Source organism: Neomonachus schauinslandi, chromosome 11 (assembly GCF_002201575.2).
Source record: "Neomonachus schauinslandi chromosome 11, ASM220157v2, whole genome shotgun sequence".
Lineage (NCBI taxonomy): Eukaryota > Metazoa > Chordata > Mammalia > Carnivora > Phocidae > Neomonachus > Neomonachus schauinslandi.
In genome coordinates, this window is record NC_058413.1 from 109,640,786 (window position 1) to 109,667,348 (window position 26,563).

At 38.9% G+C, this 26,563-nt stretch overlaps 1 protein-coding gene across 2 annotated transcripts in view; it reads right to left on the reverse strand.

The window, feature by feature from the left end:
- The window catches only part of DYNC2H1 (dynein cytoplasmic 2 heavy chain 1), a 301,460-nt gene that overhangs the window by 227,762 nt on the left and 47,135 nt on the right, over positions 1-26,563 (reverse strand). For both annotated transcript variants that reach the window (XM_021696303.1, XM_021696302.1), the window contains exons 32-47: positions 25,778-25,983; positions 24,546-24,728; positions 23,330-23,512; positions 21,554-21,777; positions 20,698-20,813; positions 17,699-17,898; positions 16,484-16,748; positions 15,024-15,231; positions 12,012-12,141; positions 8,719-8,874; positions 6,896-7,155; positions 5,815-6,061; positions 4,594-4,745; positions 3,451-3,595; positions 1,802-1,904; positions 1,216-1,383 (exon numbers count right to left, since the gene is read on the reverse strand). In XM_021696303.1, the coding sequence (XP_021551978.1) occupies positions 1,216-1,383; positions 1,802-1,904; positions 3,451-3,595; positions 4,594-4,745; positions 5,815-6,061; positions 6,896-7,155; positions 8,719-8,874; positions 12,012-12,141; positions 15,024-15,231; positions 16,484-16,748; positions 17,699-17,898; positions 20,698-20,813; positions 21,554-21,777; positions 23,330-23,512; positions 24,546-24,728; positions 25,778-25,983 (2,946 nt within the window). The remainder of the gene's footprint in view (positions 1-1,215; positions 1,384-1,801; positions 1,905-3,450; positions 3,596-4,593; positions 4,746-5,814; positions 6,062-6,895; positions 7,156-8,718; positions 8,875-12,011; positions 12,142-15,023; positions 15,232-16,483; positions 16,749-17,698; positions 17,899-20,697; positions 20,814-21,553; positions 21,778-23,329; positions 23,513-24,545; positions 24,729-25,777; positions 25,984-26,563) is intronic.

Below are 26,563 nucleotides of genomic sequence, written 5' to 3' on the forward strand. Positions count from 1 at the left end.
GAAAATCCTACTTGCCGAGATACGACATTTATCAAGCCTGTATTTTTAAAAAATGCAACCTTTCCTTGAAAAGTAAAACGGTGAGGGGGAAAAAAGCATGTATTCTTTATTGAGTCCTACAAAGGAGACCCTGAAAGATAACAAATTCTAGAGAATTCAGATACCCAATAAGACACTGCTACTGTCTAATGCCCAAAGAACATGCTACCTTCTTTGCAAGAAGAGATACCATTCAGGCAATTCTCAGTCTGAGAAAGATGGTGCCATTTAAAAAACGAAACCTGCCCCCACTAAGCAAGGAGAGCTACAGGTCACGCTAACAAAGCCTCACTCAGAATGAGCCAACTCTGAGCTGCGACCAGGGCTCGCTCTCGCCTTTCATCCTGCCCCGGCTTCTCCAACTCATTTCCTGATTCTGAAACTCAAGCCGCACCTCGAAAATCCCTCTGCCAACCTCCTCCTCTTCCTCATCTTCGAAATCCCCTTTGGCCTATGCAGTTACGACCGGGGGGGCAATACCGAATCTGGCAGGACACAGAACGCGCTACATGGAATATTTCTAGCTTTACAGTCTAACCAGACAGAACCTCACTCTGTAGCTTGAAAGCGGTTACGAAGTACTTCCACGATATGGTCTTGTATGAAAGGTCCTTCCGCCACGACAGTTTTCAGAGTTTTCAGATCACACGCACTACTCCCACAGCAGTTTTCAAAATGCAAGTTGGTTGTTAAGTGGTAACAGTTGCAAATGCAACTGAGCTGCTTTGAGTGAGTGGTGTTATGCTTTATTTATCCTAACTGTGGGTGAAGCTGGAGACAAGAGTACGTAAGAAGTTCTGTGCTGACGACATGATTTACTTCTAAGCAAAAGTTAATTATAATCAAATACGGATTTTCCCAATGATCTTTAAGTCTCATACACATACGGCTTTAAATAAAACCTTTATTAATAAAAATCCCTCAGGAAACCTAATTTTGAATTGCAGATATAAAACACTATGGCCTGAATCCAAGAAAACAATTATTGTCACTATATTTTATTTATATTTATTTAGAAATCTAGCAAAAAGGAAAAAGCGGCCCCTTACAGTAAAAACAACATTAAAATTACCCAGACGTTTTATTTACACAGAAATACGAAATCATGCTATTAGCAAGAAAAGTTTACAATTCTTGTAACATTTATTTATTACATAAACTCCTTAACTATATTACCTGCCATATTGTCTAATATATCTGAGCCCCAATCTCCTTGAAACACAGATGTTAAAATGCTGTCAAATAAATGAAGTTCCTTGGCACCAACAATTTTGTCACGAAATAAGCGCCGTGCTTCATAAGCTACGATTTCTAATACATAATCTAGTGGGTGATTTGAGGATCCTAAAAAAGACAACATTTTCTTTAGTTGTAATAAAATTCAAATGACTTGCAGATGGTCTATCTCAACATAATACTAGAAAGAAAGAGAGAATAAAAATCTGCATACCGTCAGGTTGGCGTCAGATAAGTACAAGAAAAGGGAAAAAAGGTAAAATTCAATGTGTTATTGATAAGTTGTTTTGATTATTTAAAGAATATATTAAGCATCATTATCTCTAGTTGTTCAATAAAAATACTAATTCCAAAAAGCATATTAAACATCACTAACAATTTTATTTTTCCCCAAATCAAATTTTACCAGCGACAATCATAAACAGTTTAGAACACACACACACACACACACACACACACACACACAGATACACTATGGCATTCCAAAGAAAGAAAAGCAATTTGAAATCATAAAAGTAAAACTTACCTCCTTCTAAATCATATCTGAATAAGCCAAGAACCCACTGGGTAAGGATGCAAGGAGTAAAGAAATAGTGACTATGATCATCAACTGTAAATTTGGCCCGCACCTGGAAAAGAAAATAAAGTCAACTGTCTGTTCTCACTTTCTAAATACATAATATACATTTTATTTATAACGTATTTCCAAATATATAATGCTATAAATTTTTCAGTCACCACACTCACAGGAATGCCCAATTTCTACTAGTGAGAAGAAATTATATTTCATTAGAACTGATTTCCTTAGTTATCTCATACATTATATTTTACCCATTTAAAAACATTCTCTAAGAGGGGTATTTATAGGCTTCAACAAACTGCCAAATGTTGTCCAAGAAAAAATAAAAGGTTAAAAAGCCCTGCTGAGCAGAGGAACTCAAGGAAGGTGAAGCTAAGCTTTACACACAGTGGTTGCAATTCCAAGGCGCTCCCGGGTCCGGGACAGACATGTTTGCTAACGGCAGGAGCCACAGAGTTGTCTCGTGTTCAAACAGTCACCGATCCCGAACGGATCAAAGTGCGACTCCTGATACATGACCCGTGAGAGCCTGTGCCTTCCTCCTCATGGACAGGACCCACTGCTCTCGTTCTGGCCTTGATCACTGAGCTTCCGAATTCATTTAGAAAGTAATCAATGCTTTCTAACTTCTCTTGCCCCACATCTACTCCAACACTGCCAAAAGCATCTTCCACAAACACTTCCCTAACTTTCGCATGCTGTCCCCTTTACCTCGGAAGCTCTTCTTTCATCTCCAGCCACTTTGGGAATTTCTATTAATTGTTCAAAACTCACATCACATTTCGGGGCGCCTGGGTGGCTCAGTCGGTTGATTTCTTGATTTTGGCTCAGGTCGTGATCTCAGGGTCATGAGATCGAGTCCCGAATCGGGCTCCCTGCTCAGCAGGGAGTCTGCTTCTCCCTCTGCCCCTCCCCCCACCACGGTGCACACTCTCTCTCTCTCTCGCTCTCTCTCTAATAAATAAATACATCTTCCAAAACAAACAAACTCAGGTCACATTTCACCTCCTCTTAACAACTACCACACAGTTCCACTACTCATCACGCTGTAGTAAAAATTTATTTACGGGACCAGGTTCCTGACTGGTCTGTAAGCTTCCAGAAAACAGAGACTCAGGCCTCTCTGCATCCCTAGGACCGGCACGAGAAAAGAAGGTATTGAATGAATGTCTTCTGTGCCCTTTACTGCCTGATTTCAAGCACCATCCCGCTTCACTAAGGAAGGAACTGGAGGCATTTCCTCCCAGGCAACAAGAAAGAAGAAACCTCAAAGACCACTCCCTGGTTTGAAGTCTCCAAGACAGAAGCCGATCGAAGTCGGGAGAAAGATCCAGTTTTGCAAAGAAGAGGAACACTGTGAATATGCTAAATTTTAGTTGATAACAGAAAACCACCCAGCATTAATTCACTCATTCCATGTTCACTGAGTGTCTATTAGAGCATCTGCGCTCAGAGAGCTCACTCTCTGGTAGAAAAGCCTAATCAACAAGACGAAAAGAAAGCTGAAGTGTCAACGCAGGTCAGCGTTAAAGGCAGTCCCTCTGGGAGTGAACCAAGAGACACGACAATTACAATATAAATGAGGAAGTATATACCTGTTCATAGACTTGGACCATAGATCCCGCTAAGAGGTAGATTTTTGATGAAGAGCCCCAAATAGAGTGATTCTTCAGATTTTTATGGAGAACGGGTTCCAAATATGCTCCATAAATTGTCTGTAATTGCTCTCTTTCTGGGTAACTGAAAGAGGGCACATAAGAAAATAGCTGAAAATACAATGTTCTAGATTATTACGTTAATGTTCATTTGTAGCAGTTTTCCAGCTGCGTTGCTCTGAGGTTCGGATCCCCCCCCCCCCCCCAGTTTATCCAGGGACTAAAGCCAGGCTCTAGGTCCCTATTCTGACCCCTACTTATCTGCTCTCAAATACTGAGGGCCCTAATAGAAGTTTCTGGTGAAATTACTTAAAAACATAATTGTTTGGAAATCACTGATTTTTAGAAAGGACCGAAAGGTAAATTTTGCTTAAGAAAAATTATTTTAAGTGTAGCTGACCCATTTGGCAGTAATCAACTCAGAACTGTAAAAGTAGAATATAACAAATGAAATCAACCTGTTTCTCTCAAACCAAAATCTATTTCAATACAGCTTAACTGGTAGCTACAACATTTCTGAAAGTACAATTTAATAGATGGGTGCAATTAGCATGAGAGCATCAAAACAATATTTTTTAAGGCAAAACGGAACAGAGGACAAGCCCCACATCCATAAAATTTACAAGTTCTTGCAACAATTATGGACCATGGAGATGGGTGCATGCATCAGGATTAATGCTGTCACCCACAAACCTGACCTGACTCCACCTTGTGCCTGTTTACATTATGTTTATTTATCTTCATAAAATTTGATAGTATTTTTGTTTTATGAAACCCTTATTAAAATCTAATATCCATCATTCAGATTCCTGATACTAACATTTCAGAACAGAGAGGATACAAAACAGTTGGGTTTTATTTCTAATATTTAAGAAGCACTGATTAACGACTTTATCACCCTAAATTACTGCCTAAAGTTTAGGAAGGACAGGGAAAAAAATAACAGAACTCAAGTTTGACTATTTTTATATTCTTCATCTTAAAAAATTATCATTAATGGATACCTTTAATAAAATTCAAATACAGAAGATGTCTCCCCAAATTAAAAAAAAAAAAAATTTTTAAGAACACTATGATACATACTCCACAGCACAAAGACGAACAATGGAAGTAAATCTGGTGGTCAGCTTATGTCTTCCCAGTCTTCCTCCAGCTGACATAGAAGCCACAATCTGAATATTTTCTAAACCAACCCATTCCAAATTTTCATCATAAAATCCTTGATATGTCAGTACCTTTTTGAACATAAATGTATTTTAAATGTTTTAGGCTTAGGATTTTCTAATAGTGATATAAAATATTTTTGCATAAAATTCAATTGTTTCCAAATGCAATCATCCTCCTCTACCTAACTCAAAAATTTAAGATTGAAATATACTTTAAATTCTTATAACATTGAAAAATAATACTCTTCAAGACTCTGCATTCAATTAATGTTAGCTGAATTATCCTCATTTTTAAAGTGCTTTTCTCTCTAATAAACATTAAAATCCAGATGACATATAAATCTACCAGCAATTAGGGAAAAAAAAGTGAAAGAAATCAGGAAAAATATAAGGAAACTATTTTGGTTTTCTTTATAAATATTTTGTCATATTCTACAGTTCCATAATAAAGCTAAGTTTGAACCCATATAAACATAATAAACTCTAATTTAGAATGCAGGGTTTCTAATGTGAAGCAAACCACATAAATAACGACTTCCACACTGACAGAATGCATGGTGTCCGACCTTCGCCTTTACTCGGGCTAAGAGGCAGAGTACTGAGCTAAGGAAGCCCGTAAAGGGCCATGACCAAGGACATCTACCTGCTCTCTGAAAAATGCATCCCTAGAAAAATGAAGCAGAAATTTCCCCAAATCCCACATCATCCCCAGCTTCTGCTTTCCCTCTGTTTTAGAAATAAAGGACAGGAAATAAGTATAGGGTGAAGGTTGTTTTTACTCTTCCTGTCATACATTATCTTGCTGTAATGCTAACTTCTATAGGGAAGAACATCAAAGAAAGGAGGCTTGTGGGGGCACCTGGCTGGCTCAGTCAGTAGAGCCTGCGACTCTGGATCTTGGGGTCGTGAGTTCGGGCCCCATGCTGGGTGCAGAAGTTACTTAAAAATAAAATCTCTAAAAAAAAAAAGAAAGAAAAAAAAGAAAAGGCAGGAAGAAAGTAGTCCTGGAACCAGATTACTACAAGCTTTGGGAGTTCAATGTCCACAACACATGCTGGATAAAACTGACCCCAAGGAGGAAAGCAGATTTTCTAACCCTTTCCCATTACATCCTAACACTTCAAGGAGTAAGACTCACCTGCTGCAGGAAAGCAACCAAAGTGCTAGTGCCCCATTTGTCAAGCTTGGGCAGGTTGATATCTTTCAAGTACAGAACAAGTCTCTCGCAGTCCTTCGGTCTGTACACGCGACCCGTGTTAGTACTGATCACCATGCAGGTCTGGCTCAGCTTCTGCAGGAGATGCCGAGACGTGGTCTGGGCACTACAGTGAACTGCAGCGATCTGAGTGGACCGGAGCTGGGAAAAGGCATACCTCAGCAGCATCCTACGAGAGACGGAGGACATTGGACTTCGAAAATACAACCAATTAAACACTGTGTATAGTCAATATAAAATTTCTATCTTATAAATATTTCAGTTTCTAAATTATGTAATATGATGTTTAAGGGGAAAATGGTAAACATGGATATGGCTTAACAGGTAGCTTTCTAATTTTTACAATATAAAAAAATAAATTCATATTTGAAGGCACTCTTGGGACTCATTCAACAAAAAAAAATCAAAGTTTACAGAAATAATTTAACTTGATAAAGTACATATAAAAGATACCAACTGTTTCCCCACAGTTGAAGGAAAGATTTTAAGATATTAAGTACTCCAAGTTAAAAAAATATTTACTATGATTTTATAGAATTTTTAAATTACTACTAAAAATGTGAAACTAATAATCATGTCTCCTTTGTTTCCAGATCCTACACTCAGTAGGCACTAAAAGTAGGCTGAATTACACTGATACAAAAGTTATTTTTAAATAGAGAGCTAATTTCCAGATGCATTTTTTTATCACTAAAGCAGGTAATAATTTGTGAGTGTATCTAAGGTATTCAGTTTTTGTTGGGACTGTATGCATGTATCTTCTCAGACTGTTCTCTTTCCATCAGAAAACACATAAGCTGGCAGGAAAAAAAGACATGTTCTTCTCTATAATTCTCTACAGTCACATCATTTTTACAAGTAGTGACAATGGAAAGAGTCCTTCATGAAAATGTAAATGCTACTTTAAGCAAAAGAAAGGTAACAGAGCTGTTAAATTACTTTAAAAGAAGAAAGGAATACAAATCCACACTATGTACCTCAATCAACAATTTTCTGCTCTTACCCTTTGCCACATCCTTCTGGTCCTACAAGAATAAATGGCTGTTTAGTATCAGAACTTAACCACGGTTTGAAATAATCCAGCCCTCGCTGCATGTCAGGAATCTGAATGACGGGGAGAGTCTGGCCATTACTGAAATCATCGGCCGTCAAGTTTTCTGGCTTCTTCAGCACGTAAGATGCTAATCGTCCTCTACTCGAGTCATAGTAAGTATCCATTGGTTTGTGAGGGTCTGGAGGAGATTCTCGTGCCCAATTAAAAACCTGCAGAGGAAAAAGTTGTGATAGGTTTTCACATACTCCAAACAAGAGTGTATGAAATTTTAATTCTTCAAAGTCAATGTCCCAAAGTCAATCATCTTAGTTCAAAGAAAATTCTCCTATGCTAAACCTACCAAATATCTTTTATAATTAAAGCAACATGCTATGTCAAATATTATTCTCTAAACAGTAATTCAAGCAAATAAATAAAAGTCATCTAGTTTGCACAGACACCAAAGTATAAGTACATTCAACTTATTTAAAGGAGTTTGAATGAACACTGAACCACTGATTTCTCAGTGTAGGAACCTAGTCCCGCCCATTTTGGTGGTTCCAGCACTGCTCTCAAGCTGCTCTTCTTCTAACACTGAAAACTTGCTACCTGCACAGATATAAATCAGAGTTCACCCGACACTAACCTTCAATACCTTGCGTCTGAACTGTGGCATGAGAAGTCTGCTCAAAAGCAGCATACAATCTGGGATAGAGTGGTAACGAGAAGCATTTGGCAACAAGGACACCAGAACGGCGGCCACGGAAAGGGGAGCAGCACAGAGAAGTAGTAAATGATGGCACCAAAGAAGAAACAGATGATACAAATGCAGAAACATGATGCTGGAGCCAAACCAGAGAAATCCATGTTCAATGCTTTCAACAAAAGCCGATAGGGGGACGCCTGGGTGGCTCAGTTGGTTAAGCGACTGCCTTCGGCTCAGGTCATGATCCTGGAGTCCCGGGATCGAGTCCCGCATCGGGCTCCCTGCTCGGCAGGGAGTCTGCTTCTCCCTCTGACCCTCCTCCCTCTCATGCTCTCTGTCTCTCATTCTCTCTGTCTCAAATAAATAAATAAAATCTTTAAAAAAAAAAAAGCCGATAGGATGATATCCCTTAAGTATACGATACAGTTTTATAAACAACTTGGCTGAAATATACCCTTACATTTATTAAAGAAAATGTTGATAATGATTAATCCATCCTAGCATTCCTAACTGCTAAAACTGTTCTGGTTAAATAAATGATTAAAAATATGTATTATTCTGGGGTGCCTGGGTGGCTCAGTCAGTTAAGCGTCTGCCTTCAGCTCAGGTCATGATCCCAGGGTCCTGGGATCGAGCCCCGCATCGGGCTCCCTGCTCTGCGGGAAGCCTGCTTCTCCCTCTCCCACTCCCCCTGCTTGTATTCCCTCTCTCGGTGTGTCTCTCTCTGTCAAATAAATAAATAAAATCTTTAAAAAAAATGTATAATTCTAAAACTTAAAATGAATAATTATATATATTCATGTGGCTAATTAGTTTCAAAAATGTCTAACAAAAAAAGATATGGTCCATAATACAGCCTATTATATTAAACATTTTATAAAATTTTAATATCATAAAATACCATAAACTCGTTCAAAGGAAAAAATAAGTACATATATTCAAACGCATAACTCTTCTATTGAATGCATTAATTTCAAAATTAAAAGGTTCTATACCTTACAGTTACAAATCACTCTATTTTGGTGATTAAGAGTCATGAAAATTAAAGAAAAATGTTGACTGAATATAGGTTTTAAATGTGCATCACCTCTTTGGTGAATTCCAGACGTGATTTCATGTTCAGATTTCCGCCAAGTCCCCGTATGAGATTAATAATAAACTGGTCATGATTTTGGCATCCACATAGATGTGACAGACCGTTCATCACAGTCCCAACCAAACTTGTTTCAACCACATAGTCATTCTGTTAATTAAAATCCATGGTACAGACAAAAAACAAACATTAATTGGTAAACACAGAAACATATAGATTCACACTCACATATCTTTTCAACTATGATTGTTAAATGCATCCCTCTGCTAAAGATGTAGAAAGTTTACATTTCATTCAGTTTACATGTATAAACTTTGAAAATAAAAAGTGATCATAAAAATGCAATTGTGCATTTCTAGCAGTAAGTGCTAGCTAGAGTCCTTAAGTAGATGTGTGGTTTGTTTACTTCCTAAACTTGAAGAAAATAAAAGAAAAAGTACATCACTGAGCACTGATCTAAAAAGAACAATCCCCCATTTCCTCCTGCTGATAAAAAGGAAACTAGAGGACACTGGACGAGTATGGCTGGTAAAAGCAGACTTAACACAAAAAACCCATGTGGAGCTGGCTCTGTACGCACAATTTAAAATGAAACTTGTCAGGCGCCTGGGTGGCTCAGTTGGTTGAGCGACTGCCTTCGGCTCAGGTCATGATCCTGGAGTCCCTGGATCGAGTCCCGCATCGGGCTCCCTGCTCGGCGAGGAGCCTGCTTCTGCCTCTGACCCTCCTGCCTCTCATGCTCTCTGTCTCTCATTCTCTCTCTCTCAAATAAATAAATAAAATCTTTAAAAAAAATAAATAAATAAAAAATAAAAAAATAAAATAAAATGAAACTTGTGGGTTGCAGTGGTGTAGATGATTTCGAACTGTGGGCCTCCGGAGCCCGTGTGCAACTGCCGGGGGGTTAAAAGGGAAAAAGGCTCTCATTCATTCAATCTCTAAGTATTTACAGAGAACCATTTATGCATCAGTCACATGTCCCTGTGGTGCTAAGTATGGGGGGAAAAAAAAGGTGACCTAAACAGAAACTTCCACTTGTGTGACTCCAGTCTCGCAGGGGAGACGGTCAACAAGTCCCAGTAAAAGCTCCAGAGAAGGGGTCCCTGGGTGGCTCAGATGGTTTAGCGTCTGCGTTGGGCTCAGGTCATGATCCCAGGGTCCTGGGATCGAGCCCCGCATCGGGCTCCTGGCTCAGCAGGGAGCCTGCTTCTCCCTCTCCCTCTGCCTCTCTCCCTGCTCATGCTCTCTCTCTCTGTATCTCAAATGAATAATAAAAAAAAAAAAAAGCTCCAGAGAAGCAGAAGAGAGTGCTCTCAGAGTAACTTAGATGGAGAGCCCGCCTCTTTTGAAACGGCAACAGTTAAGCCAGCATCTGAAGGATGCATCCGTCTGGCATGCAGAGAACACAGCACAAGCAAAGGCAAGCCAGTGGGGTAGTTCAGAAGTGCAGACAGCGAGGCAAGGGCCAGAGTACGCAGAACTGCATCGGCCGTGGTAAGGAGTGTAACGTTTATCTTCACTACTTTTAAAGTGTTTTTAAGTAAGAGAGTAAAATGATCCAATTTACATATTTTTAAAAATCACTCTGCATAAAAAAAATATTTTTAGAGGGTTGGAGAAACGGGAGGAAGAGCAGGAAAAAGGGAGGAGATGAGCAGAAATCCAGCTGCTTGGGCCATGCTAAGAGTTCCAGGCTTTAAAGGCAAGATAAAGGAAACCCTCGCATTTTGTTCTACATTGTCTAATTTGCTAAAATGATACAAGAAAGCAAAGCTCTAGTTATAAATAAAATCAGCATTTGGTTAGAGTAACCATTATGGTATATTTCTCAGAATCTGAACACAGTGAACAAAGAATAAGAAGGAAGGAAGCGTCAACACATTAAAAACACGTCAAACAATCACAGGGACCTGACCTCAAAACAGATTCAGTTTATTTTCTAACTGATTATATCCACTCTATGGCTTGATCACCTTATCCTGTCCTCATGCCCACACTTAGAAACCCCTGTACATCAATATATCCCACCTAGTGTTGTATTTCTCTTTCTAACAAAAACAGCACCCACGCAGATGACCTCAAGGGACTTGGACTGGAGCACCTTGCTAGCTCCGCATATTTCATGTTCCTGAAATCCCCACATATCCACTGAAAAGGAGCGAGGCCAGAGGCAGCAGGTATTTACTAAAGCACATACATGCTCATTCATGCATGTTTCAGCACCACACCTGGGTCTGTGGATACACTACAGCTTGGTCCTTGCCCTCAAGTTGCTTCGAGCTGAATGCATGTGGTTATACCAGAAAGAAGACAGCTTGTCAGGCTGGAGGGAGTGCTTCATCCCCTGAGGCCTCCAGGGAACCTCTGTCATTCACACCCCACTCCTCACCAATCCCTGTCCCACCATCTCTTATATCCTTACAGTCAGGAAAGGAAAAAGGTAAGAAAACTGAAGGGAGATCTCCATTTCTCGGCAGATCCTATTCAATCCCCAAGTAGCAACCACTAAATCAAGTTCAGATTAGCAATCAGATGCTTCCAAAAAGTACTTCCACTGCTGTTTATTTCCTCTACTTCTCTATGTTCACATTTCTCAGAAAAGCAATGACACAAAAACCAGAAATAGCTGAAAAATCGTGTAGAAACCTGTAAAAGTCCTCCCCTGCCTTCCGTGCACCTGAAACTGCTATTCATGCTTCAAATTCAAAATCAAGTGTGATCACCTTTTTAAACTCTCCTGGAAGACAGCAATACTCTCTTCATCTGATTTTGATGATCTCTTCACACCTCAGTTTTCTCCATTAGGCAAACCCTCCCAAGGAAGGAGTCTGTCCTGTCTTGTCTAGTGCTATGCTTGATGCCTATGTTAGATATGCAATAATGTCTGCACAAGCAGTGCTCAATAACACTGTAAACGACTCGCCATCCCTCTTCTATTGTAGTATTACCTTGACGTTGTTTTTAGCATGAAATATAAGCAGGCATTTACTGACAGTGAAATGTGACAGTAACATCGTTTTGCTAGTAAACAATGGGAGATTCCACTATTCAAGATTTTTAGGTAAGCAGTTCAGGATATTGTAGGTGAGAGAACTGAAGTGTTTTAAGACACCATAAAGAAAGTTAAGCCAAGACAAAGAGCAGGAGAGCAGGGAAGACACCTACTTCTCACTCTGCCCCCAGATTCTGGCTGAGATCCACTAAAAGGCAGCTATCTCTAAGCAACACTCTTAATCACTGTACTTCTGGCCTAAATGATTAATTATGAAATATTATGGCTAACTTACCTGCTTCAGAATCCACTGTAAAGCCTTTTCAAAGTAATCTCCAATCCAGTTTTCAAGATTATTCCTATAATTAGGAGGCTGATTCTTCAACCAAGATTTTATCAGAGAATTAACATCTGTCTCTTCATCACTGAAACAGATTAATAAGCATGTAAGAAATTACTTAGGGAGACACTGTCAGGGGCGCCTAGATGGCTCAGTCGGTGAAGCATCTGCCTTCGGCTCAGGTCATGATCCCAGGGTGCTGGGCTCAAGCCCTGTGTCCCAGCCCCACGTCCTTTGGGCTCCCTGCTCAGCGAGGAGCCTGCTTCTCCCTCTGCCCCTCCCCCTCTGCTCCTGCTCAGTCTCCGCCTTTCTCTCTCTCAAATAAATGAATAAAATCTTAAAAAAAAAAAAAAAAGGAAGACACTGTCAATTTTCTCTCAAAATGAATTTCTGCTCCGATAAACATTATTCTACACAGGTATTGTATCTGCTAGTGTAAGTGTTAACTTTAGTTATTTCTCTATGTATACGTATATATTAGTTACGTGTATATATATACATGCACACATACGTATACGTATATATGTATATATGTACATGCCATTTTCTGTAAAATAAAGCAAATAAATTTTATCTATATTATAAACACAAAGAGGAATTATATACAGATTAGCCAAAAAGTTGTCTAAATCCTTAGGAATAGAGAAATAGACAATCCCAAATCCCATCTCAGACTTACTGAAACAAAATCTTCACTTTAACAAAATCTCTGGGTGATTCAAAAACACAGCAGAGTTCAAGGACAGCTGCATCTTAATACAGATCTTTAAAAATATTTTTTTCTTCTTCTCTCTCTCAAAAAAAGCCAACTACCTAAATTCTCATGCCACTATTAAAACTCAAAGATCTAAAAAAAAAAACCTCAAAGATCTTTGTCAAGTAAAATACAATTCCTTTAGCAAAACACCTAATTACATGAGTAACATTCAGTGACTGAAATTAAATATAATACTGACATTCAAAATTATATCTTAAATAATTATAAAAAATTATGGCAAGAACAATTCATAAACAATTTTGGAATAGACAAGGGTTCATGATTTTGCCACTTCTTTCCTACTCTCTACCACTGTTCTGTAGCAACACTATAACTACTGAGCCCTTGAATTTCTCCTCTCACATTTCTATCCAGGTAAAAAGGAAAAGAAAAATGGGATGATCAAAAGTAAATACGTGGGGCGCCTGGGTGGCTCAGTCGTTAAGCGTCTGCCTTCAACTCAGGTCATGATCCTGGGGTCCTGGGATTGAGCCCCGCATCTGGCTCCCTGCTCTGCGGGAAGCCTGCTTCTCCCTCTGCCGTTTCCCCTGCTTGTGCTAGTGCTCGCTCTCTCTGTCAAATAAATAAATAAAATCTTAAAAAAAAAAAAAACTTAAAAAAAAAAGTAAATACGTAAGTTACATTAGATCAGCTCAAGTCTGAAAACCAAAGACTCTCGGAGCCCCTGCAGAATAAAGACTTTGCTGTCAATGGTGTTTCCCCAGTGCCTATGGTAACTACACATCTTGATGGTTCGTCCAGGACGATCCTGGTTTACTGTCCCAGCATAATTAACAGCATTCTCTTTCACTATCAGAAGGTCCTCATTTGGCCTATAACATAGCAAGTGTTCAACAAATGAAGAAATGAATGGAACCTAAAACCAAGGTACAAGCTGATCAAAAGCAGCGAAAATGTTACCATGTATTTGTATTTTACATGCAATCATATACATTCATCATGCCTCTCACAAACAATATGGGGTTCACCAACAATTTTTAAATCCCGTGCAGCAATCCGTGGTCTGTCTTTCTGCTAAATATCTATCGCACTCTACTTACCATTTATGTCACTTATACTCTACCTTGTGATATAATTGTTGCATTTATTTTACCTCCTCTACTTGAAGGGATGCTCCACAAAGACAAGCCCTCTGTGTTAGTTTTACCCCTTTCTTGCTCTGTCTCTCCTAAAATGCCTGACTTAAAGTCACATACATAATAGGCATTCAATAAAGATTTCAACATTTAGTTATAAACTTCCCTTTTATGCCACTTTTCTCACCAGATTATAAGAGTATGTTGAACAAGTAGACAAACCGTGTGAGACACGGCTACAAAAGTTATAAACACAATGGTGTATCTTTTAATAATTAATACCTAAAAAATTTAACTGGAGTTCATGACTTTAATACAAATGTTCCCTAAAATACTATCAAAGAAGTAAGCAATTAGTTTTGGAAACAATCTGAACCAACTTGATAACACCATCATGTCACATAACACCAAAAATGGCTTCAAGGGGTGCTAAACGAGTAGGGCCTTTAGCATTTATATAGACCCCTAAGTGTCACGTTCTAAAACAGCAATTCAAAATGCGCAAGAAAGCTTTCTAATTACTCATTTTGGAAAATGAAATTGGCTGTAATGTCTATGTTCTGGCATGAGACTATTATACATGATATCTAAAATTAGCTTATTCTTCATTTTTACCCCTGAAGCAAATACACTGAGGAAGAAAGTAAAAATTAAGTCAGGAGGTTTCCAATTTGTACAGTGAAAGGTCACTTCCCTAGGATGGCCTAGGTTGGCCCTAAAATTCTATGAATCTAAAATCTTATGATTAAAATATTGCTACTTAGTTCTGGATTATCGGCCTCTAGTTCATAACCAGCTTCTTCACTTCTCTGCACTGGTAACATTTAAACAGAAGTAAGAGGAAAAAAAGAAACAATGAAGTACTTGTTGTCTCACTGAAGCAAACAAACATAATCCTTAGTGACTGTAATACACTAAACACTGAAACAATTTAACTGCAATAAAACCGTTACTCTCTGAATGAAGTAAAACCTAACACAGGAAGTTAATAAAAAATGAGGAAACACGTATTTACACATCATTCATACAACACTTACTCCACTTAGCTATGAAACCAAACCAATAACTGAAGAATATTCTCACATCACGTAGGCAAGTGCTCTGATGGTTTACCTAAGAAAGATCATTCCCATTCTAGATATTGTGGCTGGCGAGGCACAACTTAAATCATGAGTTTCAAATATAAAGTTAACATTTGGGCCAAACTGAATCCTTTCTCCGCTGGGCATGGTGAGGAGTCGATTGTCATCCAGAACTGAATTCAGGGACTCTATCCATTCGGGGTCAATATCACCATCACATATTATCCATGAGCTGACATCTGTTTTCAAAACAAGGAAGTGGAAGTAAAACGAAACTATACACAGTGATAACAACTAAAAATGAGGAATCAAATAACCACCTCTTAGTCTTCAGAAGTAATTTCCACCAAGTGTTATTTTATATTATGAAGAGCTAAAGTAGAACAAGGTGAGATTTTCCCCGTGACTCTGCATTGCAGCCGAGCTCGAGGACTCATGTGATAACACCCTACCTGTCTCTCAGCCACGTGCCCTGTGATAATGCTCTACCTGTCCCCAAACATACAGAACTAAAGGAAAAGATGGTCTGCAAGACTGGGCTATTTCCAGTCCCATGACCTTGTGAGATATTCTCCACACCTTTGTCTCCTACCAGGTCATAAGAATGTAGTATCTCTTGTAGAAAAGATAGGAAACCCATTTTTAGCATCCTATTTGAGAAATACAAAATTCACCCATCAAATTTCTTTGATATATAAAAAGTTGACTTCAAAGGGGAGAAGTAGTGCTGTGTACACAAGTCTTTTTGGAGACAAGCCTTTTTTTTTTTTAAATCCATCCTTCCTAAAATGAGAATGGTTTCAAGTGTACTTGGAGACAATTCAAACAGGATAATATCACCCATAAAAGTGTGACAAGTCAATACAGGCAATATTTGGTTTTTACTGAGTGTGATATTATTAACCACAGTGAAAATGAAAAACTACATAGAAAATCTCTTCCAATGTCTCAGTTCTAAACCCTTCCCTCACTGGCTTAGAAAAACAACTTTTAATTATGACCTAATAAAAAGTAAGAAGTCTTCTCAGATTCTGGCCAAAAATCCCTTTAAACACCAAACCAAAAAGCTGAGAGCAAGACGACTACTGTTTTACGACTTAAATTTTCAAAATGATTCAAAACACTGTATTCCAACTCATGAGTTAAGAGTGTTTACACACACACACACACCAATTTTAAACCCAAACAAAATTTGTCATCTTATTTGTGACGCAAAAAATAGATTTTCTATTTTTTCAGTAAATTAATCTAGTTGTGAATCGCAACTCACCCAGATTACTCCGAGTTTCTATTATAACAGAAGTTCCTATTCAGTCTAGATCAACATGACAGCACATCTTGGGCCCCTCTGAAGTAAACGGTCAACGTACACCATTTATAAGGCAGTTTATGGTTACGTGCAAGACTTTAATAAGGACAGCGTTAAAGACAAGTTCTGTCATCTTCTAAAAAGTACTAAGGAAAGCAAAGAATCACAAACCACACACCAACCTTGAGGTTCTCGGACCACTTGGCGAGCGCTGTTTGTCAAAACACCATCAGACCATTCCCTGGTATCCATGTCAATATGGCCTAACAGCTGACGTCGAGGCATAGCTTTGGGATTCATGGTATACTGTTTGACCACTTTGCCAATTCTGCCCAGCGCTGCCCTTAACATCCTCCACAGGGTTGATTTCCCAGCACCACTTGGGCCAACAATGACAACTCCCATTCTTTGGCGTAACTGTTCATACAATTCTAAAGCCTTCTTGATCTAGTAGAAAAGAAACATGTTTGTATATGATTTATAGTACACAACCATAGTTCTGTTCTCATTCTTAACAGCTGTTCTATTCCAAAATATAAAATGACACCTAAATAAATCTGAGCATGTTTACACCATGATCTTTAAATCCAGTATTTCTTTAAAAGAAACAAGTATACTTTCCAAATCATTTGACAATATGTTCATTATTTTACTCACTCATTCAAATATAATATATGTATTATTTTATTCATTAGTTGATTCATGCATTTATATCCTGTATCTCTCAAAAAAAAGAGGGAAAAATGTTCATTTTGAACATGTACTTGTGCTACATAAAAAAAAGCTACTAAAAAGAATTTCTCCTAAGAAATTGTCAAAGTGAAACTAAGTCATATGTAATCAATTATCAAAAATATATATGATGGATCTATTATGGGCCAGGCTCTGTAAAAGGCACTAGGAATAAAATGATGAACAAAAACAGACATGGATCCCACATTGCACGAACACTATATTTGGTGGGGGAAAATCAATTATTAGTCAAATATACGATTAAGCGTTAGTAAGTACGTGAGAAAGAAAATGAAACACACAGCAAGGAAACTTCATCTGGACTCAAAGATCAGGGAAGGCATCCCTGATCTTTGAGTAAGTGAGATTTAAATGGAAAGATAAAAGATAAAGATAGTTAATAAGGAATTAACTAGGAGAAAGGATCAATATATTATATTCTCTTTTTAAAATTTTATTTATTTATTTGAGAGAGAGAGAAAGAGAGTGCAAGCGGGGGAAGGAGCAGAGGGAGAAGGACAAGCGGGCTCCACACTGAGCAGGGAGCGTGATGTGGGGCTCGATCTCACGACCCCAAGATCACGACCTGAGCCAAAATCAAGAGTCGGATGCTTAACCGCTGAGCCACCCGGGCACTCCTATTACAAAGTATCCTTGACGGTTACCTGATCAGGTATGATTTCATAGCTGGCCTCCTCAAAGACTTGCTGTAGTGCAGAACTCAGTTCACCATATTCCACTTCTCTCAAGTCGATCCCAGGAAACACATCTTTAATCAGCGCATCAAACCGTGAGCAGTCAGCAAATGTAAACTTTGACATTGTATTAAGCCTCAGCGCTTGTACCACAATTTGACTTTCATCAACTGGAGAAAAAGTTTCATTTTAAAATTATTCGTTACTGACTTTAGAAAGTTTTAATGACCGTAAACACAATTTTCAAATACCATGATATTCGTTACTAGTAATTAAATGATGTGCTAGAATTCAGTAACAGTCAAAGCCCTCTGATACCATGTGAACTGACAAGCTTACCTTACTATCTTTTGACCACTGAGAAATAAGGATCCCTAAGGACAGTTCTGGACTCTCTTCCATAGAATTTGAGACCCAGGGTTCCCAGACTTTAATTAATAATAAAAATCCTTGGGGCGTCTGGGCAGCTCAGTTGGTTAAGTGTCTGACTCTTGGTTTCAGCTCAGGTCATGATGTCAGGGTCCTGGGATCCAGCCCCGTGTCGGGCTCAGGCCTCAGCAGGTAGTCTGGTTGAGATTCTCTCTCCCTCTCCCTCTGTCCCTACTCCACTCATGTGCGTTCTTTCTCTCTCAAAAAATGAATCTTAAAAAACAAAATAGAAGTCGCCAGCACTTATAATTTTATAGAACTTTACAGCTTTTATGTGATCCTTCAACAACTGTATAAAGTAAGAAAGTATTACATTATTCTGGTTTTATATTTGAGGATATTAAATCTCTAAGGGTTTAAGTGATTTACCAGAGAAAGCAGAGCAGTCTAACAGCTGGGACTCGCATCCAAATCAACTAAGTGCAGACTCAGGCATCTTCAAATACGCCAGTACTGCCTCCCAGAAGTTTAAGTCCTGAGACTGAAAACCAACAGACTGAGCAACAGTCTTTAATCAGACTTGCTCAAAAGTGATTCATAAACCCATCCCCAAACCAAATGTAAATACTAACATCATTGCAAGATTCTTATTTTTTCAAGGATATTAATCAGCTGCTGAAAGCTAAGATACATCAATGAAGGCAAGAAACCGTCTTTAGTCTGGTATTTCTCTATAATTGCTGAATATTTCCATGTTTAAGTACATGCAAAGAGGCATGGGCACAATAGAGCTTCTTTCAAGCATGAGTAAGCCATCTTTAATTACTATAGGTATGGTTTCAATGTTTCTTAAAAGAGAGAGACAACAGAAAAATAGTAATTTAAGTAGCTCACCAAATGACTTATCTTCCCTGGCATGTGCCAACCCAATAACAGAGCTAAAGCAGCTTCCTTTTTTTAAGATGTATACTTAAATCACTTAAAGCCTAAATAAATAATTTTACATGGTGTGCTTTTCTATGCTGACTTATTTTCAGCGTTTTAACTTAGTTTAAAAAAAAAAGATTTTATTTATTTAATGAAGAGAGAAAGAGAGGGCAAGCAAGAGGGAAAGAATCTCAAGCAGACTCTGTGCTGAGCATGGAGCCCAACACGGGGCTTGATCCCAGGACCCTGAGATCATGACCTGAGCCGAAATCAAGAGTTGGACACTTAACCAACTGAGCCACCCGAGCCCCCCCAACTTACTTTTTAAAAGCAATCTGCAGAGTTGAATATTTGGCCTTTCATAAAGGCACACATCCATGGGTGGGGGAATCATTTATCTTATATAAATGGGGGAAAAAGGTGGTAGAGTATAATAAAATATCATGAGTCTGATCTGAATAAATGATTTGATAAATACATAAGTAGGAAAGAAGAAACAAATCTTATTTACAGAAGAGTTTCAAATAATATTTGCAGATACTCCCCCCTCTAAGAGATGGAGCTTAATCCTTGCCTGCCTACTTTGAAGGTGAGCCACATTTAGTAACTAGCTTCCGAAAAGTACAGTAGGGAAGGGGGAGAACAGTAATTTCACAGTTATTATTCCAGCGGAGACACCTGGCAAATTCTAAAATAAGCCGGGAAGGTGAACATCAGCAGTGACGTCATACGGTCATTGTGCACACACTGATACAATGTGGTAAGATGGGCCCATCACCTCTCTGGTGTTCTTTCCAAATGTTCAGAACCTGGTCTCATCATGACAGAAACATCACGACAAAACCCAGACTGAGGAAGAGTCTACATGACACATGACCTGTACAGCACCAAGGAGACTGAGGAGACATGACAACTGGAGGCAATGAGGCACCCTAGCCTCGATCCTGGAGCAGAAAGAGGGCGTTAACGACAGAACACGTGAAGTCCAAATGAAGTCTGGACGTCAGTTAGCAGTAATATGCCAGCCTCAGGTTCCTAGTTTTGGCAAATGTACCATAGTAAATGAGAGGAGACAACGGGAATGCTATCTTTCTAACTTCACTGTAACTTGAAAGTTATTTTACGGGTAAAAGGTATTTTTTGTAATCTTAAGTTTTTTTTTAAAGGGTAATTTTGCTTGGTATACTATCTCTTTGAAAGAGAAAACCCCTGTACATTTCTACGGTTGTTGTTTTCAGATGAGAGAAATTCTCAGGCTCTGCCCCAGACCTACAGAATCAGGAAGCTGGGCATAAGGACCCAACACTGGTGTTTTAACAAGGCTCTAGGTGATTGTAAATGTACATCAAAGATTGAGGAGAAGCGGACTAGACTATTCCTCTATATAGCACAACTATTTAGTATTTAATGCACATTTTAAAGTTACGATAGGACATTGGGTAAGAACTAGGGAAAAGTGGAATGAAGTATGGATTTCAGTTAAAAAATAACATCAATATTGGCCCACTATTGTGATAAAATATAGCATGCTAATGCAAGATGTTAACAACAGGAGAAACTGGGGGCCAGGCATTTAAAAACCATCTTCATTACTTTTCTATAAATCTAAAAGTGTTCTAAATTAAAGCTGTTGCATTTTTTAAATAAGATTGTATCTGAATAACGAGTCCTACCATTCTGTTTAATGCTGCTTTTCTTCAGCTGCCTAAGAAGGCCTCCACTTCCTCTAAGAACAGTCTTCAAGGCTCTCAGACCCCAGTCGTAATGTTGCTGAGGCGTCAAAAGTTCCCTTAGACACAGAAATCACAAAGCATCAGATAGCTATAAGAAATTATTCTATCGCTATATTTAAAGAAATACAGACTATAACTATGGACATATAGAAACGAGTACCGATATGCCATCAATTTACGTAAAGGACCCAGTCACAGGACTCATCGCTCCAGTGAAACACTGAAGACAGACGATTCCCAAGGATCAGGATAAAGCTGTCATGACCTGGCTATTTACCTTCCTGAAGACACTAAAGGACAAGCACCTGTGACTATTATCCCTCAACTGTTCGATCCACCCATCTGGCTCTCAGTTTCTGGCACTCCAGTTCTCACCAGCTCTTAAGTAACATGAACCAGAATTCTAGGTCGCCCAAAGAAGCTAAAAGTCCATCGCTATTACTAGAAATAAGACAGAAGACAGAAGAAAAACTGTGGAAGATTCCCTCCAAAGAACAGTAGGCTTTGAAGGGTCTGCTGATAAATTCGTTCGATCAACATCATTTAGCTGGAGCACCCCAATAAAAATATTTTGCACAAAAGAAGTGAGATCAAATTCATAGCATTTAAGGAAAATAAATAGTTTTGAGTCAGATGTTAAACTAGAATCTTCCCTATCGATACCTTAAGTACAATATAATCACCAATATGAAAATCACTGAATAGGTACATTGGACAAATGTGAAAAATGATCACTAATCCATAATCAATCACTGGAACCAAAAAATATAAAAATATTTAAGAGAGGAAAACTCACCTGGAGAGATTGAAGATAGCTACCAATTTTCTGCCCAAGACTTTGGCATCCTTGAAGCCTTCTGAATACAGAATAACTTCTGCAATAAGCTCATTGTCTGGACGAGACATGGCTACTGGCCTGAAAAGCTGTTTAAGATTGTCAGGTAGCTTCTGTCGTCCTCCATAACCCTTTCCAGCAGGATTCATTGTGATAAAAATTCCAGAATTAGAATTTATTTCTACCTGAAATGTTAATTTAAAATATGGGCATTAAATATCTGTAACTATAAATATAAAATAGGTTGCTAACAGAAATTTTATTGTACATATTTCTACACACAAATCCTACACCTTGGCAAAAACATACGATAACCTCCTTAGGAGCAACACTATTTACAGAGGTCCTTTATAATTAGTTCTGTGGGGTGTCTATGCTTCCTGAAAGCCTCCTCGTTCCAGGCCCTTGCTGGGTACACAGAGACAACACAACTCTGACCAGAAGTCAGTAACAGTTTATGCCCTTCAGGAGCTTACAGTCTATAGGCAAAAGCACCGCATGATTCAAGCTCTGACAGGGGAGAGCAGAGCACCACGAGAGCCTCTGGCAGGAGCACCTGCAAAAGCACACTTAAAGCCAAATCAAAGTGTGCAAACAATGCACAGGAAGTAAGCAGAAATACCTAGAGGGAAAAAAATCTGGCTATAAAGGAAAAAAAAGGAGAAAGAGAAGTGGTTGGGAAGATGAGTGAGAAGAAGGTTGGCTTATGTTTTAATTAGATCAAATATTATAATATTATTACACATGACATTGTGCGTTACTAAAAAAGGACAAAAGGTGGTTATGTTTCAAAGCCAGTGAGGAATGGGGAGAAGAGAGAGGGCTACTTCTATCAGGGAGGTAATAACAAAGACAAGGTCCCTCGGAAGGAGATCCCAGAGCATCAGTGGAAAGACCAATGCTGACTGGGACAAAGGACAATTCCTTCAGGTTGTTACAGGAGGAAAAAAACTCAGTGTGTAAGAAAGCACATTCTGACGGCAGAAAGGTAAAAACGTTAACAGTTTCTCTTTTCTTTATGAAGAGTTGAAGCAGCACGGAAATAACATATTAATAATTTAGAACCGGTCTTACTTCCCTGCCCTGCCCTGAAAAACCTGTCCTGTGAAAATGTTATTATGGATTAGAGGATAATTTCACAGGTCTTTGAACTTTCCGTGTTTTCAAACATTATACACTGTATAGAGAAGCTCACACTTTCTACACAAATAAGTTCACACTGTCATGACGTGAATATGTATCTCCAATGGGAAAAAATGAGGAAGAGAAAAACAGCTAAATGCTTAGTGTTGTAAGATCCATGCAGAATAGGGATCAAAAAATATAAGCCTCAGACTGAGACAGACTCGGGGTCAGTTCCCAGCCCCACGACTTACTCCTAACTCACAAGCCGTGCTTTCCCCATCCATAAAGCAGAAAATATACAGCAGTCCCTCCCTGGAGGGATTCTGATGGGTGTTAGGTGAGATGGGACCGGGAGCATTATGAACAGGGCCAGCACGGAGTAAGTGCCCAGGAAACATTAGCAGATACAATTATAACTTTAGTACTCAGTACCGAACTTTTGAAGGTGAATGGAAAAGTGAGACCAAAAAAGGGTGAGAACCTCAGACAATTCACAGGTAACAAGGTTTAAAAGGGGCGCCAGGAGAAATAAAGACAGAATATCTGCCTGAGTAGGAGTAATGAAAAGTCGTAAAAAATATCTGAATTTTAAAATTCCCAACATATCTATACCTCCTTGCCAAGCAGTTCGCACACAGTTCTGTGATTCTTCAAAGCGTCTTGAATTGTCTGGATCTGTGTAGACACGGCTGACAGCACAGATTCTTCCAGTCTATTGAATTCATCAAAACAGCCCCAGGCCCCACACTTTACCAAACCAACAAAAATTCGTCCCATTGACTTCACATCGATGCCCTAAAAAATAACAGCAAAAATTATATCCGTGAAAAAATAAGTTGAAATATAAATCCTACACAAAATGTTTTGAAATGGTATTTTCAAAATGAATCTTTTTTCCTTTCTGTTCACTAGTCTCCTTGCTAAAAACATTTTTCCTTCCCTTCCCCTATATTCATTTGTTTTGTTTCTTAAATTTCACACGAGTTACCTTGAGGAAATGAAGTGAGGGTTGCTGGAGGGGAGGGGGTGGAGGGATGGGGTAAATGGGGGATGGAAGGAGGGCACATAATGTAATGAGCACTGGGTGTCGTGGGGGTTTGTTTTTTTGTTTTTAGATTTTATTTATTTGACAGAGAGAGAGAGAGAGCAGGGGGAGCAGCAGAAGGAGAGGGAGAAGTAGGCTCCCAGACAGCAGGGAGCCCGATGCAGGGCTCAATCCCAGGACCCTGAGATCATGACCTGAGCTAAAGGCGGGCGCTTCACCGACTGAGCCCCCTGGGAGCCCCAGCACTGAGTGTTATAAGCAACTGATGAATCACTAATTTAAAAAAAAAAAAAAAAAAAAAAAATTTTTTTTCCCTTTTAAATAAACCTTCATTCTGTATTTAAAATTATTTATTTGCACTAGTTCCCTTTAGAAAAGTTATGAGACTAGGGGCGCCTGGGTGGCTCAGATGGTTAAGCATCTGCCTTCGGCTCAAGTCATGATCCCAGGGTCCTGGGATCGAGCCCCACATTGGGCTCCTGGCTCAGCGGGGAGCCTGCTTCTCCCTCTCCCTCTCCCTCTGCCTCTCTCCCTGCTCATGCTCTCTCTATCTGTGTCTCAAATGAATAAATAAAATCTTTAAAAAAAAAAAAAAAGAAAAGTTATGAGACTATACTCTCTGCAACCTCTCTCCATTTTATTGTTCAAATAAAACAAATTCTGTTTTCAAGTTACTCAAAAGTAAAGTGATTTTGAAATAGGGCATTTCCTATATAAGTACATGAATACTAATCCAAACTCATAACTAACACACTATTATCTAGTTTGTATTATGCATTCTACCTCATCACAATTAAAGACTAAAACTTGTCTTCCAAGAAGTCCACCCAAGGCCTTGACTGATTCAGTTTTTCCAGTCCCAGCTGGCCCGTAAGGGTTTCCTCCGAGACCCATCTTCATGGCTTGAGTGAGGGTGAGGTAGCACTTGTCCGTCAGCGGCGTATAAACCAGCTTGGGAGCATTGCCCTACGCAAGGGAAACAGAAAGCTTGAATATTCATGTTTTATTCAACCTTACAAACATGAAGTTGTGGGACTAGTTAAAAAGCTAAAAAGGCAACAAAAAAGTTAAAGCTGCTAACATAGAAAAATATCCAAAATATTTTTTTACTAGAAGAAACTTTTTAAAGCACAAGCTAAAATTAAACTTAGTTAATCCCAAGCATGTAGTTTATTCCATCCTCAATTAATATATTGGAAGGTTTTCCAAATAGTCTCTCAAGTTCTTGATAGTGGTAAAAAGACGTACTGCTAAGGCAAAGAAATCCAGAACTCTATTATACAATAATAATCACTCTATCTTGTATTTTAAAATTCATGTAAATTAATTCCCTGAATCTTATGATCTTCATAAATCAGGACCACTTTGGAGACTCAAATGTAATTATTTTGAAAACTTCCTTATGAAATTAATAATATCAACTCATCAAATAATTCTCAAAATGTCTAAGTTTTAGGGAAAACAGATTCCAATTCCAGTTGCAGTTTATAGAGTTTTCCCTTAACTTAGTAGACAGATTTGGGTCTCAAAACACATTTCCTTTCTGAAAGAGTCAGCTGGCGACTCTCCTGACGTACCCTTACTAACATAATTGTCTGACATAGTCTGATGACTGACTCGTTATCATGGGACAAGGCAGAGAGGATACAGCTGGATTTTCTGAAAACAGGTTCCATGAGCTAGGTTACGCGCGCGCGCGCGCCAGACTCCTTCCGTCAACATTGCTGGACTCCACTATCCCTGAATTAAAGAGACAGCTCCATTTCTATATAAATGCTACTCTAAGAAAAGGCAAATTCACAGAATTCAGTACGACACCGCCATTATTTTTACTTTTCTGCAAATATTTCTCTGATATAACATCTTCTTAGTTATGATGAAACAGAAAGGACAGTCGCACACAAAAAAATTCTTAAAGGTTACGACCAAAATAAAAATAATTCTGTCACCCAACAGCAAATTTCCTTTAAAATAGTTTCAACTGGAAAAATAAAATACTTTGCCACCAGTCATACCTGATACTCGTAAGTATACTGAAGTTCAGAATCCACCATTTGCACATAACACGTGTGATCACTTTTCATATAAAATCTGACTTGTTTTTTCCAGGCCCAGTCTTCAGTTGTATGAACTTGAACTTGGTTTAACTGTTTTACCACATCAATATTATGAATAATATCAAGAATCAATGCTTTAAGTTTAAGCTCCAGAATGCCAGATTCTGTATGCAAATTAAAACATTTGGAGAAAATGTCAGCCTGTGACTTATGTATTTATTACATACATACACAGATGTTTTAAATGAATTTAAATGGTAATTTTGTGATACATTTGAATGATACGGTCATATGAATCACAGAAGTCAAACAAATGTCAAATCCACCAGTAAAAAATAAGAATTTTGCATATGGAAATGAAGGCACCAAACTTCAAGGAGAGAGGGTCGGGTCCCTTACACGAGGGAGCAAGCACACTGCAGCCTATGTCTCCCTCTGAGCCCAAGTATAAAACATGCACAACGTGCCCTCGATGGCTATTCTGGAGTCTGAAAAACACAAAGTGTCAGGCAAATTGGGGAAGATCTGAACGAGAGTGCCACCAAGCCAATGGTCCCTTTTTGTCTCTCTGGTATCCCCAGGCCTGGACCCACTGCAGCCAGAAGCCTGAGAGGTGCAGTCGGGGCGAGCTCCGGGGGGAAGGCTGGCGGTCGAGGCAAGCTCGGGGACGGGGGAAGGCTGGCGGTCAGGGAGCTTGGGGGTGGGGGAGGCCAGCAGTCCGGGCGAACTCCGGGGGTAAGCCCG